The sequence below is a fragment of the Orbicella franksi genome, chromosome 4 (assembly GCF_964199315.1).
Source record: "Orbicella franksi chromosome 4, jaOrbFran1.1, whole genome shotgun sequence".
Classification (NCBI taxonomy): Eukaryota; Metazoa; Cnidaria; class Anthozoa; order Scleractinia; family Merulinidae; genus Orbicella; species Orbicella franksi.
This window is the reverse complement of record NC_138148.1, coordinates 26,622,397-26,644,498: the sequence shown is the minus strand read 5'-3', so window position 1 is coordinate 26,644,498 and position 22,102 is coordinate 26,622,397. Positions and strand designations below refer to the sequence as shown.

Sequence of the window (22,102 nt, the reverse complement as noted above, 5' to 3'; positions counted from 1 at the left end):
AAATGCCATGCCTTGGACTAAAACGTCATCTATGCTGCACTCCACGCCATCTAATCCCTGGAGGATCTGACTCAGAACCAGAATTTCTCAGAACCAGAACTGATTCCGAAGGGCAACACATTGAAACAGAAACGGCCCCATGGAGTGATGAATGTTGTCAGTGGTCTTGATTCCCACGCTAGCTTTATCTGCCAGAATCCACCACCATAGGAGCGCACCAATCAGTGGGTTGGTCAACTCTGGATATGACTCCTGTCTCCAACATCCTGTCTAACTCTTCTTTAGTTTTCTGATACAAGGGGAGGGGTACTTTCCTTGGAACTGACACTTGGAAAGGTTTAGCATCTTCTTTGAGTGTGATACGGTAACTGTCCTTCATGACACCTAGTCCTTCGAACAACTTGGGGTACTTGTCTGCTACTTTACTCTTGTAGTCATCACTGCTCAGGGTGTCAAAACTGCTTATCAGCTTTAGAAGTTCAGCTGGCTTTCTTCCTAGCAAAGGTCGCTGTAAATCTTCTATTACATACACTTGCTCCTTAGCAGTCTTATCTTGCACTCGCAACTCTGCTATAAAAGTTCCTAGACAGCTCAGTTTCTGTTCACATGGACCCATGAGTAGCCTGGTGGTCCTGCTAAGTGATGGAACTGGTTGCAAACTGTGATACAGGCTAGGTGAAATTACTGTTACATCCGCACCGGTATCCAATTTAAATTCTGCTTGCAGTCCATTCAATGAAACTTAAGCTTTCCATGAATCTTCGCTACTTCTTTGGGCAGCAGATACTTCAGTGAGTTCGCCTAGGAAGAACTCTCCTTCTTCTTGTCTCCCAGGAAAATTCACTTCACCCACTCTCTTGTCTGATTGAGATCTGCAGGTCTTCGCCCAATGTCCTACTTTGGAGCCCTTGTTACGTTTCGATTCTCTGGCTGGACATAGTCTCTTTGGGTGTAGCTGACCCATGCACCTTGAACATTGTGCTTCAGGAGCCTTTCCATTTTTAGACTTGGATGGTTTCTTTTTTTTCTTCATATCTTCTTTAGAATCTTTTCCCTTTCCTTTGGACAAACGGTCAACATGAGCTGGTGGTGGGTCAGATTTGGTTTCCTGTAGGAACGTTTGCTGCTTTTTAACTGTCTCCGACTGCCTGGTTTTTGTAATTGCTTTCTTTAAAGTCAGCTTGGAATCCAGTCGCAGTTGTTCAGAGAGCTTCTTGTCTTTTATCCCTACCACGATTCTATCTCGGATGAGATCGTCTCTTAGTGTTCCAAATTCGCAGTATTCAGCAAGACAATACAAATCTGTTATGAACTTATCCACTGACTCGCCATCTTGTTGACTTCTCAGGTTGAACTTGGCTCTTTCAAATATTACGTTTCTCTTTACCACAAAATGAGCTTCAAACTTGCCTTTCACCACGTTGTACTGCTTTGCTTCTTCAGTTGTCAGTCCGAATGACAGTACGATGTCGTCAGCTTCTTCGCCCATCGAATAAATCAAAGTATTCACTTGGCTCTCGCTGTCCTTTTGGTCGAGTCCAGTCGCTTTTCGAAATCGTTCGAAACGCTTGATTCAACGGGACCATTCTTCGGGTTTGAAGTTGAACTTTTCAGGTGGTGGAACTTGGTAACTCGCCATGGGTATCTGTTGAACCATGGGCTGCTGTACAGCTGCGGCTGGTTGTGCGGCGTGAGCGCCAGCTTCGTTCGGTTCTTCAACTACTTGAGATTGTTCAGCTTGAATTCTGGCCTCGTGTGAACCTTGGTCTCCCATATTTCCGTTTTGTCTGTTTCTTATTCAGTTTAAAGACTATTGGGAACTTCCCGCTGCCACCAGTCTCTTCGGAGGCGAGTTATTTGGGTTTACGATAGTCTTCAGTGAACAACACGTCTTTACTTCAAGACGCCATCAAGAACTCTGCTGTGCCCTCAAGAACTCTGTGTGCTTGGAACATATTGAATCCCTGTCGACTAAATATGAGTGCCTTTATCATGAAACGTACACCAAATTGCTCCTTAACATTGATGCAATACATCCACTGCTGTATTTCTCACTTAACTTTCTCCCTATTTTTCTGCTCTCACAAAGGGTAAACTGAATGGTTAAAATATAAACGTTTCTAAAAGCAGATAATTTAAGGAGTTATCGGGTTTATTGAAGGTCTTCCTGTTCCTAAACGAGTACCGGAACCCCCCTTTTTTATTTCAAAATTTGTTTTCTCTTGATATAAGCAGCCAACAGGCAAAATCTACTTGAATGAAAATCTACTGTGCCTTCTTTTTCGGGGGAATTGTTGTGAAGACTAGAGAAGTTCGAAATACCGCTCGATCGACCAAGATGGCCGACAAAATATATGGTAAATTGAGCATCATAACATAACGCGCGCGCTAGTCCTATCTAATCCCTAGTGGGCCATGATGAACAAAATCTCTTTATATAATAACCCAAGTTATTCTCCCATTTTGATTGGTTCTCGCCTATGATCTATTAGAGGACAGACGCACGATTGACGTCATCATTACAAAGTTTTTCTATCTGTGTTTTCAAATGGCGGAAAGTTTTGAGAATTAAGATAATATTTTACGTGACTGGGCATAAGATAAGGTACAAAAAAATCTTGCCGAGGCATTGAACAGGTAGAGAAGCAGCAGGGAGAAAGATAAAGCCTGATGACAAAGCCTGACTCGACTTTTCCAGCATTTTCTTTAAGATTTGTAGATTTCGCAGTTCATTTCTCCTTTCACTGTAAGCTTTCATTCCACGAGAAGCGACGCTCGAGTCAAGTTTAACAGTGGCTTGATTTTCCTGGACCCATCACAATTCTTTGCTACGCATAGCAACCAATGAGATTGCTTCATTTTGCATAGACAATAGATTATGTCAAATGGCTTTTTTCGTGTTCGCCAAAGTGGGCAAAGGCCCGCTTTCGAGTAATGTTGAAAGATTTTGAAATAGAAAAACTTTATCCGTAGTAGTTTGTTTCGTTATTATATAAAACAAATAGATTCCATGTTGCCGTGCGTCTGTTCAGTCAATATTTGGCCCGGCCCCATGAGTAGCAAAGGAAATATCAGACCAGTTTTGAATACCCACTGAAACTTCCTTTGTTAAAAATATATGTATTCCTTATTTTGGCATAAATTCCTTAGTATTTATACTTTCCTTCGGTGAAATTTTTTCATACTTTGCCACATCATGGAAATGATATTGCCTGACATTTTGAATTGGCAAAAAGTCAAGGTTGTTCGGACGGCTTTTCCAATATTCTGTAATTTTTCATTCTTCGAAATATTAGATTAGTTCTCACAGATTTTAACAAAAATAGGGTATTTCATAGGAATTATATGTGGTTACAACTGAGCCAAATTTAAAACAAAAATTCACCGAAGAAAACGTAAGGGAATTCACTGTCAGTTTTGCGTTTTGTGCTTATGTTGACGTCATAAAAATCGAAAAACACTGAGGTTTTCCTTTGAGCGCACGCAGATTACTTGAGCTTTCGTTCTAAGATCGCGTGCGATCGTAAAAACATAGGGAGCCACCTTAACTCCACTTCGAAGGGGCACAAATTACATTAGCCATGGCCTATATGCGTAGGCGCCTTACCGTTCAGAGCAACAGTAGGTAAAGAGACCCTTGAACTAGTACTTGGTTTAATCGTTAGTCGTCTTCCACTACTTCGTTTTTCTCTTCTTAATACAACTTTAAAATGTATCTGCTTTTATGCCGACTCTAGCTACGTCTGGGACTCAAACCAAGGGTAAATCAGGTGGTCCAAAACAAAGTACGCACGTGTAGATCCTAAACGAACGCTGCTGACTTCCTAAGGCAATTGCAAGCAGATATTAACCAATTGAAAGTTAGAAATATAGAATAATCTTTAGCAACAATTAACTTGAGATCTATCCGAGAACGGAGGTAGAAGCCAAGGTTGCACGAACGACACAATCATGTGCGAATACAAAGTTCTAGATTGAACGAATGTTTCTAAGTGAAACGGAAGAGGCGTTCAAGGATTGAGTGTTCCACATATATGAGATAATCTTGGCTTGCCAAAACTAAATTTTCCCAAAAACATATTTTCTCAATAGTTGGCTCCAAAACATATAAGTACTAAAAAGCTCAGTTACCACAGATATATAATAGTTTTAATTACTTTAAGTTGCTTTGATAGGTAACAAATATTGCTTTTCTCATGAAGTAACTTTGAGACCGTGATCACGTGCATTAGGAGTTTTCTTGTCCAATCAGAAATCTCTATACTTTAAGGAAGTTTTATAGTAACATTCTATACATGGGAGAGTCTTTGGCAGTATACTCTAAGGACTGTTTTGGAGTTCAAATGTTTCTAAACTTGACTCGGCTGAAAATCAAACTTAAAAAAATATCGATGATTGCTAATCACTGATGAAATATCGAAAGTCATTTTCCTCTCAAGACCGGAATCCTTTCCCCACATAAAATGTATATTTAGATTTGTCTGTAGAAACCGATAATAGGGAAAGTAAGGAAATTGAATATCTAAGCCGGAGCCATTCAAGCAATATTCGTTTGACATCAATAAAAATTAATGACAGTTTGACGTATTTTCCAATTTTGACGACCAAAATTCCTTAAATGTCGCTGACTGCAAAATTAAAATCACTTTCATTGAAATTAGTCAAGGAAAACAGATCCGACATTAGAGATAAGTCTCAAGAAACTTCAAGTAAGTAACCATATTTATATTATTTGTTGAGTTGAAACCCAGTGCAAGATAGTGTAGATAACTTCATTGCCTTTTTTTATTCTCTAAAAAAAGTACCACTTTCTTTAATCTTTTTTTAACGCTAGCACTGTTTCTTATATTTATTTACCAAACATTTGTCAGTGTGTGACCTGTTTCTCGTTTTTTTTTAAGTGAAGAAGCGCAGCGAAATGAAAAAAAACAAAGATTTGTTTTGTTCGACACAATTTGACAAATATAATAAACAAAATGAAAAACCCCAATCACTTTTCGTGAATACCAGTCTTTTTTGTTTTTTTTTTTGTTATTAAATTTGGACGATTCAATATCCTTTAAATACGTGCAGTGGGGACATGAAACTAACTCTGTCTGAGTAATACAATCAGGGTTGGTATTTAACTCACCTCAAAATTAGTAGCTGATTACAAACGCATGCTGTTATCCTTCCTGACTGTATTTTAAATGAAACTGAATTGCAAATCTGACAGGAAGTATGCAATTTTTAAAGTTTTTGTTTTCTGCCTGTTTCTCCGCCAGCGGGGAGACCTTTAATTAGATCGTACGTGCATAGTTAATAGAGGGAAATGGTTAAGAAGGCCGGATAAGGACGTTCGCATGAAAATTTCCCAACGTTGATTTTTTTCTGAAACTTTTACCACTGTGAGATGATGAGTTACTTATGTCAGAAATGTAAAAAAAATGGGAGGTCACCGACTTCGTTTTTGAGAGAACAAGCCCGGAAGAACACCCTAAATCTAAAAGAAATTGAGCTTCGTTAGCGAATAAGGCCACAGTGTCTGTAAGCCCAAAACATTGCAATTACATCTTTGAAGGGAAATGTTCTCTGCCAAATATTAAGTAGACCTATTATGTGAATTTAGTCAATTGGTGAGGTTCTTTAAAGAACAAGTTAGCATTTAGCGACCATAGTTTCACGCGCCTTGCAGTCGAAAGATGGCAGGACTCGATGTCCCGTGGACAGAAATATTGGATTTTTTTTAACTTTCCACAATTATTTTTTGTTCATTTTTGGAAAATGTGGAGATAATTGTAAATAAATTCTGTTTCTGGAAAGAAAGGTAGGAGTCACCGAACGTCCAAGATCGTTAAATCCAAGAAACGCTATAGCAATGGCCATCTGCCCTGTCATTGTTCATTTTAGTACTTAGCGCGCGCCCTCGATGCATGACGTGGCGTGTGAATTTACGTGCGCAGTAAGGATGCGTAGAAACAATCCACCGTAGGAAAAAAGATGGCGGCTGTACATTTTATCACAATGCCTCGCGAACCTAACACAGCCCTAAAGGCACGAAGAAAGCTTTACAGTTGCAATATTTTGTCCCTGTACTAAGGATATTAAGAGTCCCTGTCCGTAAAAATGGAAAATAACTCGGTAAGGGTCGAAAATTCGATTTCGCTCATATTTTTATTGTAGATAGGCTAGGGCATGACAAAAACTACTGGATAGTGTTTTTGGCAAAATATCCCTTTATTTCAAAGAAATATGCAAATTACCAAATTCCGTTAAAATCGTCATTTGACGCACCATTTTATTAAACAAGTTTGAGAGCCTCGCATGCAAAACCAAATCATTCTTCCGTCTTTAAAACACTCAAATATTTTTGTGCAATGTTTAAATGTGTACTGGGTTGATTTTAGGGAATGTTGTGTTGTGTTTTTGGGTGCAAAATAGTTAAATTTCGAAGACATGTATTTCATTCACTGAATTTTGCTACCCTATACTAGAGTAAACTCCCCAAATTCCCCCATCTATCAACGCTGTTGAGGCTGATTTGCATAAATTTAAACTTACCGATTTGATTTGTTTTATATTTTTGAGTGGCAATTCCTGGTTTCCTTACTCAAGATAAAATCTTCAACCAACCAGTCAGTTTTGTGAAAAATGATACCCTACTCTAGACCCAAACGCTCTGATTTATATACCCTATTCTAGGGTAAACTGCTTGAAAACCATATCCTTCACAGCGGCACATACCTATATCACCCATATATGGCAGTACCCCCCCGGGACCGGTTACCTTCACGGCCATCATTTGGTCATTCCGATAAGGGTTTCATTATTTTCTTTACCCCTATTAAGCGGCCACCCAAAATTTAAGAACTTTGTTTTGGAAAGGGCGATGGCAGATAAGAGTCTGGAATTGAAGGTGCATGACGAGTGATAATTCAAACACACGTCTATCATGATTGTATAGAATTGACTCCATGTTCACCAAGAAATTTATAGCCCGATAGTGAAAAATTAAATATTCAAGGTACACCAACCTCTATTTAAGCGGCTAGCCCCATTAAGCGGTCGCCACCCATTTCCCCGAGGGTAGCCCACTGTATTACATGTAAACCAAAAATAATTGCATAGCGCGAAAAGACCCAGGTATGAGTTTAACGTTACAGTATTATGCAGGGGCGTGTAGGGAGCAAGTAAAAGATAACAACGGGGGCAATGGTAAATTATTCATTCTTTTCATTTCTTAATTTAATCTCTTCCTACTCAACACGATTGTGTGCTCCCAGTGATTCCAAGCCTTACGGAGCCTTACGTATTAGGATAGAAATTGTCCCACCCCTACCCCCTAAAATGGGATGACAGATTTGCGTGACGAACAAGGAACCGCTGCAAGCAAGGATTCAAGCCATCAAACCATGATGATCAAACGTAATATTTCGGTGTAGTGCAAAGCAAGCAACTATCTACGAATGACTTAGCCGTTTTTGACTTAGATGCAGGGGTGATCATATGTGTCGAACGAGGGTCACAGATTCATGGTATTCGACCGTTAAAGAAGTTGACAGTTGGCGCTGTACTTCGGACATTATGTAAACAAAAGCAAACTTCTGCTTTACGTGTGACGAATGGTGAGAGAAACACGTCAAATCGGCTTTGGACCTGACTTTTACTGCAAATAAGGTTAGAACATTTCGAAATTATCAGCTCTGTGTCTATTTCAACTTAACAAAGGTCAAGTCATGTGGCGCATGCTAAAATATACGTCTAACCCGTAAATTGAAATTTGACGGACGGATGGTCAAATATTTGCATTTTTGACGTACTTTGAAAAGCTCTCGCGTCGCTCACAATCATTTGCCCGAAGAAATTTTTACAGGAATCTGTAGACCATCCCTCTGCAATTCAACCATCAGAAGCTTGGTCCATTTGAAGGTTTCGCACATGGTGAAAATTAATTATATTCACGAAGTACTTTTAAGTGAATGAAATACATGTCTTCGAAATTTAATTATTGTGCACTCAAAAAGACAACGCAACATTCCCTAAAATCAACCCAGTACATATTTAGACATTGCACAGAAATATTTGAGTGTTTTAAAGACGGAAGAATGATGTGGTTTTGCATGCGAGGCTCTCAAACTTGTTTAATAAAATGGTGCGTCAAATGACGATTTTAACGGAATTTGGTAATTTGCATATTTCTTTGAAATAAAAGGATATTTTGCCAAAAAAAACTACCCAGTAGTTTTTGTCATGCCCTAGCCTATCTACCATAAGAATATGAGCGAAATCGAATTTTCGACCCTTGCCGCGAAATTAAGAATTTGTCTGATTTTTACGGGCAGGTACTCTTAAGTAGCCTAGGTGTGAAGATTTTATAACGTTTCTGTTCGTTTTTACGAACGTTGTTTAGGTTTTCGTGTGCTAAGAATTATGAGTAAATGTACCAGTAGCCATCTTTTTTCCTACGGAGGATTAGCGCAAGGATTTGCATTGCGCATCCTTACTGCGCATGATTTATGGCGTCACTAGCGCGCGTTCGTGCACGCGCACATTGAAAACATGACGGATTTGCCTTGATTTTGAGTGCTGTCAGTTGAAAAATGGCTATAGCTCACTAACGAGCTCGGGCACTTCAATTTTTTTTCCAGTCGCTTTAATCAACTAATCATTAGCTTTGGGTGAGAGAAGACTGATCTGATTTCTATTGCTGAAAATTGAAGAAATAAGCAAAATAGCAGCCGCACTCTAGTCTTTTCTGTTTTGTAGTTTGATAGCCGTGGCAAGCAATTTGGTTCCAATATTTTAACAAAGATTCAGCTGTCTGTCAAAATCAAACTAAAAAGTTTACTTGTGTCCGACACAAGAATTGACTGTAGTTTGAGGCGTGTTTTCATGAGTCTGGGCTCACAAAGATTTTACAATAACTTGGAATGCGTTCTTGTAATAAGCATTAAATAATGCCAAAATGGGATATTTTCAATGTCTGACTGCTCCTTTAAGAGCATGGGCACCCCCATTTTTATTTTGTAATTAAAGTTCTCGTATGATAAATAGTCAGTGGACAACGTTTGAACAAATATCTATTGACAGTTTTATTTCAGGGGAATTACATTAACGTCAAAGAAGCAATCAAACAGACTAAGATTTATGCTGGAAAGCGGACACTGCGCATCTTTTGTTTTTTTGTTTGTTTGTTTTTTGTTTTTTTGTTTTTCTTTTTTTTTTTTTGTCATTGACTATGCCGGAACTACATAATCGATATGCTTCTATTGATTAGATGCATGAGCATACGTAACCATTTTTAAACTCGTGGATACGCGAAGCGTAGAAACTTGTTTGTTGCGGGGACTCCGATATGCAAATGTGTCACTCACTCACTCACTCACTCAGGTGTAGACACTCCTCGTAATTAGTCGGCCCGAACGAGAGCGCCCGAGTCCGACGCCATTTTGGAATAGTAACCGCGACCGACGCCATATTGGAGTAGTAACCGAGCCCGATGCCATATTGGAATAGTAACCGTGCAGTCAGTGCGAGCCTACTACTCAATGTGTGCATAGTGCCAGCCCGAATATTGATGATTTTGTAGCTTTTACACGACCATTAATATTTGGTGTTTCGCTAAATTGAAGTGGAGTTGACTTCGAATGTTCGAACTAGTACTATGGCCAACTTGAAGGCTGAATTTCAGGAGCATTTGAGTCGTCCAGCGTTCAAAATGACCAGGAGATGTGCATTTGTTTGCTGGAAAGTGACCTGAAAAGCTAATGTGGTAAGCTTTGATGAGAATGTATCTTATTCCTCGACCTTTATGAGCTTATATCAGCGAAACGAACAACTTTTAATGAACGAAACAGCTATTGAATACAAGACAAACATCGGGACCATTGTATAATATTGTAATTTCATTTTTATAATTTAGTAACATCTAAACCTGACGCCAGCCGAAATATTGTTTTAACTCTACGACGTTGTGTCAACCTTGCAGTAGTGACGTACTATCGTTTTACTTTTCAAGTTTGGCCGATTAGATCTGCTGTGAGATCCAACGTTCAATCAAGCAGGACCTTCGTTCACTGCTTTGCAGTTTAAACACTTAAGTTTTTTATGTTGAGTTGTCCACGTTCAACCGGCATCGAGTTAAGTTTAGATTAAACTTGTGTTCTCTATACTTGTCTTGTTTATTTTAGTACATTGATCTGAACTCTAAGTGGGATGTGAAATGCACATAAACATGGAAAGAAACTCCAAAATACTTGATTTTGATAAGCTTAAATGATTTTTACCCTGTCTTTTGTTTACACTTTTGCCTCCTGATCGAAAAGATAACAGAGGGAAATAAACCCCCTGTGAGCTTGTCCCCAATTATTAGTTAATACTAAATACATTGACACTTCAATGAAGCTGTTATTATTATTGTTGGAACACATATTTATTCTCGATAGATTTGTCGGATCAACACTAAAAATCCTTGCAAAAGAGTCTACTTATTTTGATGTATTTTACATGCAATATATATAGAGACAAGCGCTTCCACATTGGAAAAGAAGTGCTGTCTCATAAGAAACCTTACCTATAGCCTTGAATGAAATACAATGAAAAACGATTGTGAGCTCGTAAGACTTGAATACATGCAAATTTTTCCAGCAGGCAGATCAACATCAAGATCTGGGTGTGAGGGAAGGGGGAGAGGGGGGAGAGTACTCGATGATTTGTTGGGCAGGAGTGTCCTCTGTGACCCAAGAAACCTTAGCCTTTACCACTCCATGCTTTGCTGCAATTTTGCCACCCTAGCTATTCTGGACTTATGTCTTTGTGATATGTGTGCAAAAAAAGCCAATGAAAAAAGCCTACACTTTGTGAGTTAAGTGCGACCTTGCATGGTACAAACCCGCCTTGTTTTAACAGCATTTAGTAATACACCAGTAATTGCAAGTTCACCAATATGGTTCATAACTAGATTACCTAATCCACGGGTTTGGCCATAGGTCTCCTTTGATTTTTTTATTTTCCCAGGTTTTGTGCAGGGTCAAACCCCAAACTAACAAACAAATACATACAACAAAGAGCTTTGCCAAATTTTCTAACCATTCTCCTCAATTAACTATGGTATGTGCGAGGAAAATTGTGTCAAACGATCATTTAAAAAATAAATTTACACTTTCTGTTTTTTCTTGTTTGAACAATATCATTCCTTGGAAGTTCCGAGACTAATTTGATCGGTCGACAGTCGACTCTACAATTCTCTTACACTAGTATTATGTAATTACACTTTTATCACTGTTGTAATATTGTGACTTTATTTATACACAGGGATGTCATGGTCACTGTTCCTGTATTATCTAATGCTTGGTATAATCAAGCGTCGACACAGTAAGACATCAACTTTAGGAATTAAAGTTCTGTTTTATTTAAATCTCTGTAGGTTACAAATGTGATCAGTTTCATGATATTTAGCATCGCTAAGCTAATTCGGGACACTATAAATAAAAAAGCAAATATTGTAACTATGACCGAACACTTTTTTAAAAATCCCAGCTGGTTGAAGGCTCACAAGTTGGCTATTTAGTTTTCATTGTGGACCATCAAACACAAATCTATCCAGCGTCGGAGACAAGGATTTAAACCAGGGACCCCCGGATTACAAATCCAGTACCCTAACCACTGTGTCGAGTCTTCTCCAACAGTCATCTAATTAGGATAACCAGTTTGAAATAATTTGGGTTAATGCCTGTTTCGTGCCCTGAATATTGTTTCATTATCATTGTTTTGCTGTAGCTTATCCTCAGTTTGGCTACGGGGAGACAACACAAGAAGGTAATCAACAAGTACGCTCATATTTTATCATGCGTAGCGAATTATTGTCACGGAAATCTGTCAATGCTATGCGATGCATCAGTCCTTTAGATCTTTAGCACCATTTTCGCACAGTTTAATAAGTTTGTTTTGATCTACAAAAATAAACTTAGCTTGATAGTAAGGCTTAGAGAACACAAACCAACGAAATCAGTTTCCCTTGTTTTTGTCATCTAGCCCACAGTACCAAGCCGAATTTTTTCAAGATTTCGAAGTTAGCCTACATTGAATTTTCAACCTGTTTCTTGGTCTCTGGTCAGTTTTATTTCAGTGTGGAAAAAGGTGTTAGTATTCTCATTCTCAAACGCGTGAATAATTCATTAAGTTCAAACAAGGAAAATCATGACCGTGACGGTGTTTGGATATCTGATCTTTATTAGCATAGATTTTGATGATTTTATTTCTCTGTTTTCTCCTTAGTTTTAGTTTCGATTTAGAATATATATTAAACACTCAAGACAGTGTTTGACTACATTTCCAAACTCCTCGCAGTTCGTCGTATTTTTAACTTCCTTCTCGGTGTTTAGAAATGTGGTCAAACACAGTCTTTCGTTTTTTGATATATCAATTCATCTCATCAGTTGGCAGCTGGTATTCTTATTCTGTAACTACCAATTAAGGTAGGCTTTTAGCCTGACAGTCAAAGACGTGCGAGAACAAAATATTAAATGGTCTTTTTTTACGATTAGGTAGGGATAAGTGCAATTTCTGAAAAAAATTCTTCATGAGGGAAGCTAACAATTAACCTTCCTGACATTGCCAACATCTTTTTTCTTTCTCATTCGTTGTCTTTCTCTTGCAAAAACATGACTGTAAGTCATTTTCTTTTATAATATCAATTTATGACTGACATTTCGTTGAATTTTTATATCGTCAACTTTCGGAAAAAAAACCTTCAGCAGGGCAAGATTTTCTTCAATACTGTTTTCCTGAATCCAGACCTTTTTTCTAGAGTATATATAAACAATAACCTCCTTTTAACGCGAAAATATTCTCGGATATTTCTCCGCGGACATTATCTGTTCCAAGAAGCGAACAGCTTTCCGAGAGCGAAGCGAAGACTGTTTTCGAGGAACTGTTTAGACCAATCGCGTGCGAGCGAAAATATTTGATGGATTATAATTTCATATATTCTCTATAGTGAATGGCATAGTGTATGGCCCACCGGACTGGCACAAGGGATGGGAGGACTGCGGCCTTAACAACCAATCCCCAATTAACATCGATACAAGTAAAGTGGTAAACAAGAACTATCGTGATCTGAAAATAACGTTCGACAACCCGGGGGGCCTTGTCTCTGGGAAGCTGGAAAATACTGGTCACTCTCCTACTTTAACCATTGACAAGTCACAAGGAACAGCTGAAATCACAGGGGGTCCCCTGGGGGATACCACTTACACACTAAACCAATTCCATTTTCACTTTGGCTGTGAAAACGACCGCGGATCTGAGCACACTCTAAACAAGAAGCCGTTTGCTGGCGAGGTAACGACACTAGGCCAATTTTAGTTTTAGGCCATAAATGATTTTCAATTTGTTTCTATTATATCATACATATAGTACATCAGTTCAGTTCCTCATCAGTTCACTTCACTACTGTAGTAAGGCATCTACAGTCAATAATTCTAAAGTAACGCTATCTCTTAGTTTTCCATTTATTTTTTGTTAAACGACAGCGTCTTCTCTGTGGTTTTCTTCAGTTATTATAACCGTAGCAAGATAAACGTTATTCGCTAATTTTAAAAACTTGTTCTTCTTGAAAACCCCGGTGAATTTTATATCGACCTTATACAATAACAGCTTTGTCTTTTTACTTCTCTTTTCCTCCAAGCTCCATATGGTGTTTGAAAATTCAGGCAGATATGCAGTCATAGCCCTCTGGCTTAAGGTAACATAAACATAACCTTTCTATTCTCTTCATCTACTGTAATCCGTATTTACCGTACTCAAATTTGCAATTCGCCAATCAGAAGCTGTGTTTAACTGTCCTGTTGTCCTGCGATATTAACTCACTGACCTAATATGGTCGCCTCCAAGTATAGTAATTTTCGCTCGAGTAAAATTGTAAAGAGATTTTAAAAGTAGAATATTGAGCGTCTGGGACGCGCGGTGGCCTCATGTTTAGTACGCTCGTCTCCCGTTCGAGCAGTCTGGGTCCGAACCCTCGCCTGGGACATTGTGTTGTGTTCTTGGGCAAGACACTTTACTCTCACAGTGCCACTCTCCATCCAGGTTTATAAATGGGTACCGGCGAACTTAATGCTGGGTGGTAACCCTGCGATGAACTAGCATCCATTTTAGGGGGAAATAGAAATACTCCTAGTCGCTTCATGCCACAGAAACTGTGATAAGCTCCGGCCTGATGGGCCACTTTGCTCGTACGCAGACTTTTTACCTTTACCTTACTATCCTAATATCCTGCGATGTCAAGTCACTGAACTGATACTGGCGGAAATTGGGAACATTAAGAGCCTAATCGCACATTTTTGGTACGGTTCCGGAGGCATATTAGGCTCTTTTTATCCATGGGTATTTTGGCTGGGCTGCTTGTCACCAAAGTAGGAACCATGGCTCGATCACACTCGCCAGCTGATAAGTCACTGTAAGGTACCAAAAAGGTACGATTAATTATACCAAAGAGATTCATTTATATGATGAATTGCTTATCATAAACATTGATAATCTTTGGCAGGTCCGGGACTCTTTTTAAAGCGGGGGCCCCAAAATTTTTCCAACCATTGCGCAGTAGTGTTGTAGAGCCATTTTTTAAATTGTTTCCCTTTTTTTTCGATTGCGGGTGACGAAGGTTTCTCTGTGCCATTTTTGAAATTGTTTCTCTTTTTTTCGATTGCGGGTGGTGAAGGTTCTCTGTTTAGTCACCCTTTCAAATAAATAGCATTTTACTTTTATTTGAAAATCCACAAACGGTTGTCTTTTTGTAAAAGAAAATGCAAATTGTAATGAATTCAAAGAAATTAAACGTTCACCATCACAAAGTTAGAACGAGTTTAGTCTTAAAGTAATGCTTTATTCAGTGTGTATTGTTTGTTATTTTAGGTTTCTACTAAAGGAAACCCGACTTTGGGAAGGTTTGCAAAACTGCTTCCTAACATCATTTATGTTGGTAAGTTGAGAGTACATTTTACGTTTTCCTATATAACGAGTCGTACTTTGAGTCTTAGAATATAGCTGCTATATGCCCTAAATTTGAGCTGACCGTGTAATACTTTTACTCCACATTCCGTATGGCACGAAATGTTTGCGGGAGTTTAATTTTGCAGATCGGCGAGTTTTGCTATTATGCAGAAATGACTTAGTTTTGCGATTGTAAAGAAACGATTCTATCGCTGAGCATCAACTTTTGCGATTTTCAGGAAGACATTTTCGTTTTTTTTATTTGACTACATGCAATCGTCAAGCAAAAGAACATGCAGAGATCTAAAATAAGGCACAGCTACATCTTTCCCTAGTGTGACTGATTGCTCATGCAGTGGATTGGATCGTTTTATTTCTCAACGTTTTGTTTCTAATTTCATAGTTTTGTTTCTGAAAGAAAGAGGCGGTTTAAATAATAGACACCAGCAAGATTCTGCATGGAATTTCTGCATATATGATTTCGGTTCGCGGGAACTTTCCTTTGAGGATCGGGGAAAAAACCGCGAAAATTGCAAAAATTAGAACCGTCCTAATCTGAAATAATTGTTAATCATTGACCAATTTTGATTGGTTCTTATTCGATCAGGTGGAGAATACATAGACTTTGTCATAGACGTTGTTTTTGTTTTTGTTTCTTAATTATATAAATCAGATAGATTCCGTGTTGCCATGAGTCTGTTCAGTAACAGATCACAAAAGACGTCACTGTGGTAAGAACATGAATGATACATTTTTGTTCTTACCACATTTTCACGTCATCTGTGATCAGTTACTAAACAGACGCACAGCAGCGTGGAATCTATTTGCTTTGTCCCGGATGTTGTGTTGCCAGCGCAATCACCGCCCCTTCTCAGATGTGAATATTTTTGCTTTTTCATACTCTAATCTTAACCAAATAGAAGATGGTATTTCCAAGTTTTTGAGAAAATAATGCACACTCCATCTTTTATTGTTAAATATACCTTTATACCTGTTTTTGCATTGCTTTGACCTGCGAGATGCTTCGCGTAAAAAGATCTGGCTTTGCCTCTCTGTGTCTGGGAGAATATTGACTACTAACGACAAGTTACCAAACTTTTGACTACCAACATTTACTGACAAATAGCAAACATTTTCGTTCACAATCTAAACACGGAAAAAAAAAACGAATTATTAATGCCCTTAGATTTTGTTGTATAAGTTGTTAGGTCTAATATATATATCTGTAAAACCTCGGTTGTCGACGAAAAATGTTCATTTTAGCAATAGACAAAGGTTGAAAGTCAGCTAGTGAAATCATAAGGTAAATGTATTAAAGTGACAGCGTCGAACGCACTCATAATCTTTGATTACTATTAGTATAATTTGTTAGGTTTGTTAGCAAGCCAACAAATATCATAATTCTTGATGTTCAAAATCTCTCTGACTATTATCACAAAAAATAAACAATTGTTATTGATTATTAAACTACTTATATATAAAGGAAGAAGTTGGGAAAATTTGACTGTAAGTCGAGAAAATACTCTCCCTCCTTTAATCTTTGCTCAATGCTTAGCTCATTATGTATTGATTATGTGAGGAGAAATTAGCTAACGGTCACAACTTGCCGCTAAACAGAAGATTATATACACAGGGACGAGCACGGAAGTGTGTAAGTCTGACGGTATCCGTTTGATGGGGTTCCTTTCCAACAAATGGAACAACAACAAGAAGGTGGTGATACTACCAGACTACTACCACTACAAGGGATCCTTTACAACCCCTCCCTGTACTGAAGGAGTGAAGTGGTTGGTTCTGAAACCCAAACTTGACACCTCGAAGTATCAGGTGAGTACATGTTATCTTGCTCATTTCAGTTGTTGATAATCTTAGTTACAGACCTGAAACACTACTGAACAATATTTGATAGGCGCCTGAGTAAAGGAAAACCAAGCATTATTACGAACATAAATCCACATCCATTATAAAGGATTATTGATACAGTGTCGTGTCTGACAAAACTGGCACCAGCGTTCTTGATTAGCGTTAAGTTTGTCTGTTCAGTAAGCTAAGATGTTGTCAAGTATTTCTAAACAAGATCGTTATGCTCAATAGAAGAATTTGTGCTTCCCATGTATGACTGCTAAAGATTTGAAAACAGGTTGTAATATATTAAATGTGATCTTTTTTTAGTTGAGACGGTTTAGGAAGCTGAGATCATGCCATGGTCGTTTTCCTGGTCTTATGTGCGACAATTACAGACCTCTGCAGCCGCTGAACGGTCGTAAAGTTTACTCAGTTGGAAACAACAAGTAGAAGAAACAAGACGTCGTATCCAATAACTTCACAATACAACACTTGAAACTAGCTAAGCTTTTAATTAACCTCGCGACCAAAGTGATGCAAATTAGCTGTAGTTGTTGTCTATTTATTGCTCGGTTGACACTTTTTTCAGTAGATAGACAGTTACTGGGTTGCAGTTTTCTGGCTAGACTGGAATTGTTTTCTATCGATCTCAGACATTTTGATTAATTAAATGGAAAAGCTAATAAAATTAAACAGTTAATTCCCACGCTTAACATTTCACAAAGGAAAAATGCGAGTAGTTGCTTCTTCTGGTTTTGCCAGTAGATAGAGTTATGATGTTGCTACTATTTGGCTAACGCTGCATCATAGCACTGTTTTCTGTTGATTCCAGATAACACAATTTTACTTTCACATCGCATTTTAAAGCTTTCTTATGAGTATCTTGTTATTATCTAAACCATGTCAACCATGACAGTGCCACGACGTCAGGACCACTGTTGCAACCTTTTAGCTTAACAAGTTTTATAGAACAGAAAGAGTTTTTCTTGTGTATATTATTTTGCACGAATTATGATAATAATTAAAGGCAATATCATAATTGAAAAAAGTGTGAGAATTTTACAATGGCTAGCCTTACACACGTATGTTTCGTCTCTGCCAAGGGACTCGTCACAGGCCTTTCAGCTAACCCGTCAAACATCGCGTTTGAGGCCCCGGTAGCATCAAAATAATGGTGGCAATCTCGCCTTATATCACATAAGGATTCCAATTGCGTAATATGTTATTCAACAACTTAAAAAAAGTAATTGTAATAAAAACCTTCCCAACATCCTTTGCTTTCCCTAACCTCAGTTTTGACGTCCGGGATGTTGTATTCGGAAAGTCCGGGAGTTGACATTAGTAATGTCGACAAAAATTTTAATACACTGCAATTCAAGTGTGGTATGTGTGGTAGGCTTATAGTAAGCCCACTAGATTCTGGATCGATTGGTCTTGGTTCAAGCCTTGGCCGTGGACATGATGTTGCGTTCTTCGGGCAAGACACTTTTGAATGCCCAGAGTGCCTCATTTAACTGAAGAGTATAAATGAGTACAAGCGACTTGTTGGGGCAACCTGACAGAATGCTCGCGAGTAACCTGTGATGGAATAACATCCCATTCTGGGGAAGTAGCAATACTCCTAGCCGCTTCAGATCAGTACGGAAACTTGTTTAAACTTGCTTCAACTGCGTTTGAGAGGCTTTACCTTATATCAAAATATTACTTCAATTTTTACCAAACATTTAAGTAGCAATTCAATCCCTCATCCATGTGTAAATGAAGAAAACAAGACCAGGTTTACCGTTAGTGTTTATTCTTCTGTCCAGTGCAGACGTGTTTACTTCTTTGGCAGCAGCTGCTGAAAACACTGTTCCCAGGCCTCTACCGCTGGCTCTCTTAGTATGCGCTTTTCGTCATCAACAGCAGCTACTGTGTTCTCACCAGGTCCGTTGAATGTAAACGTTTTGTTATCGAGAGTTATGAAATGTGGATCTCCCCTTATTAAAGCTGAAAACAAGTCAAAAATACGCGGGTTTTTTTAGCTCCTGTGTTTCGATAGATTTGTCGAAGAGCAAGACACCTTAATTATTTGTTCATCGTTTGTTAGAAATTTCGTTTCGAAAATCTCATGCAGTTGTCTGCATACTTTAATTTCGAAAACGCTGTGAAATATTTATAAGAGTTGGCATGTCCATGGCGAAAAAAACTGCTTCTCCGAAATTATACCACACCGTTTGGATAAAGAGAGGCCTCTTTGGAAAGCACATTCAAATTAAAGCGCTGGGCAGGACAGTACTTCGAAAATAAGTCATTTCTCTGCATAACTGATTAATTCACATGGGATGCCATGGCTGCTAACAAGAACTGCATTCTAACACGATCGAAAGTCGTTTCTAGAAAATAACTAAACAGATTAAAGCGAGGAATATCTTTTTGGAAAGCTCTTTCAAAGCGCCAAATAGTTAGTTCTCCTTTTCGTACGAATTGCTCTAAGAAAATCCAGGTGCAGTTTTCTTTTCTTTTTTTCTTAGGCATATTTAATTAACAAAACTAAGCAGTACCTTTTACTACGTCAATTAAACTGACCCATTGGGTGACTTGCATGCCTAAAATAACCTCTCATTTATGGGGGATGTGTTCTCACCCTCTCTTGCTTGTTCCTAAAGGTTAAATATCTTATAGCAATCTGTCAAGTTAAGATCTCGAAATTGTGCATTTATCACTGTTTGCATTGTGCATTAATGAAAAAACCCATTTGTGGAACGGAAACTCTTGCGCGATCTGCAGTATTTTGTCAGCTGTACATTACTTTTAAGAGTTCCTTTTTTGAATGAATAATTGTGCATTTGCCACTGTTTGCATTGTGCATTAGTAAAAAATGCCATGCCTTGGACTAAAACGTCGTCTATGTTGCATTCCACGCCATCTAATCCCTGGAGGATCTGACTCAGAACCAGAACTGATTCCGAAGGGCAACACATTGAAACAGAAACGGCCCCATGGAGTGATGAATGTTGTCAGTGGTCTTGATTCCCACGCTAGCTTTATCTGCCAGAATCCTGAGTTCGCGTCAAGTTTAGAGAACACTCTGGAACCTGCCAATCTTCCGAGAGTTATGTCTACTGCTGGAGGTGGATGGTTCTCCTTCTTGACGTACTCATTCAGCTTTCTCAGGTCGACGCAGACCCTGACCTTGCCATAGTTCTTCGGGGTCACCACCATAGGAGCACACCAATCAGTGGGTTGGTCAACTCTGGATATGACTCCTGTCTCCAACATCCTGTCTAACTCTTCTTTAGTTTTCTGATACAAGGGGAGGGGTACTTTCCTTGGAACTGACACTTGGAAAGGTTTAGCATCTTCTTTGAGTGATACGGTAACTGTCCTTCATGACACCTAGTCCTTCGAACAACTTGGGGTACTTGTCTGCTACTTTACTCTTGTAATCATCACTGCTCAGGGTGTCAAAACTGCTTATCAGCTTTAGAAGTTCAGCTGGCTTTCTTCCTAGCAAAGGTCGCTGTAAATCTTCTATTACATACACTTGCTCCTTAGCAGTCTTATCTTGCACTCGCAACTCTGCTATGAAAGTTCCTAGACAGCTCAGTTTCTGTTTACATGGACCCATGAGTAGCCTGGTGGTCCTGCTAAGTGATGGAACTGGTTGCAAACTGTGATACAGGCTAGGTGCAATTACCGTTACATCCGCACCGGTATCCAATTTAAATTCTGCTTGCAGTCCATTCAATGAAACTTAAGCTTTCCATGAATCTTCGCTACTTCTTTGGGCAGCAGATACTTCAGTGAGTTCGCCTAGGAAGAACTCTCCTTCTTCTTGTCTCCCAGGAAAATTCACTTCACCCACTCTCTTGTCTGATTGAGATCTGCAGGTCTTCGCCCAATGTCCTACTGTGGAGCCCTTGTTACATTTCGATTCTCTGGTTGGACATAGTCTCTTTGGGTGTAGTTGACCCATGCACCTTGAACATTGTGCTTCAGGAGTCTTTCCATTTTTAGACTTGGACGGTTTCTTTTTCTTCTTCATATCTTCTTTAGAATCTTTTCCCTTTCCTTTGGACAAACGGTCAACACGAGCTGGTGGTGGGTCAGATTTGGTTTCCTGTAGGAACGTTTGCTGCTTTTTAACTGTCTCCGACTGCCTGGTTTTTGTAATTGCTTTCTTTAAAGTCAGCTTGGAATCCAGTCGCAGTTGTTCAGAGAGCTTCTTGTCTTTTATCCCTACCACGATTCTATCTCGGATGAGATCGTCTCTTAGTGTTCCAAATTCGCAGTATTCAGCAAGACAATACAAATCTGTTATGAAATTATCCACTGACTCACCGTCTTGTTGACTTCTCAGGTTGAGCTTGGCTCTTTCAAATATTACGTTTCTCTTTACCACAAAATGAGCTTCAAACTTGCCTTTCACCACGTTGTACTGCTTTGCTTCTTCAGTTGTCAGTCCGAATGGCACTGCGATGTCGTCAGCTTCTTCGCCCATCGAATACATCAAAGTATTCACTTGGCTCTCGCCGTCCTTTCGGTCGAGTCCAGTCGCTTTTCGAAATCGTTCGAAACGCTTGATCCAACGGGACCATTCTTCGGGTTTGAAGTTGAACTTTTCAGGTGGTGGAACTTGGTAACTCGCCATGGGTATCTGTTGAACCATGGGCTGCTGTACAGCTGCGGCGACTTGTGGTTGTGCGGCGTGAACGCCAGCTTCGTTCGGCTCTTGAACTACTTGAGGTTGTTCAGCTTGAATTCTGGCCTCGTGTGCACCTTGGTCTCCCATATTTCCGTTTTGTCTGTTTCTTCTTCAGTTTAAAGGCTATTGGGAACTTCCCGCTGCCACCAGTCTCTTCGGAGGCGAGTTATTTGGGCTTACGATAGTCTTCAGTGAACAACACTTCTTTACTTCAAGAACCCATCAAGAACTCTGTGTGCTTGGAACATATTGAATTCCTGTCGACTAAATATGAGTGCCTTTATCATGAAACGTACACCAAATTGCTTCTTAACATTGATGCAATACATCCACTGTTGTATTTCTCACTTAACTTTCTCCCTATTTTTCTGCTCTCACAAAGGGTAAACTGAGTGGTTCAAATATAAACGTTTCTAAAAGCAGATAATTTAAGGAGTTATCGGGTTTATTGAAGGTCTTCCTGTTCCTAAACGAGTACCGGAACCCCCCTTTTTTATTTCAAAATTTGTTTTCTCTTGATATAAGCAGCCAACAGGCAAAATCTACTTGAATGAAAATCTACTGTGCCTTCTTTTTCGGGGGAATTGTTGTGAAGACTAG

The 22,102-nt window shown here is 39.0% G+C and overlaps 2 protein-coding genes across 2 annotated transcripts in view; one reads left to right on the top strand and one right to left on the bottom strand.

Annotated features, from left to right (window-relative positions):
• LOC145485132 (uncharacterized) overlaps positions 1-22,102 on the top strand; it is a 248,317-nt gene that overhangs the window by 155,702 nt on the left and 70,513 nt on the right. The window lies entirely within an intron of this gene.
• On the bottom strand, positions 743-1,489 carry LOC145485663 (uncharacterized). Its single transcript, XM_081464300.1, has one exon. The coding sequence runs from the start codon at positions 1,487-1,489 to the stop codon at positions 743-745; it is 747 nt and encodes a 248-aa protein (XP_081320426.1).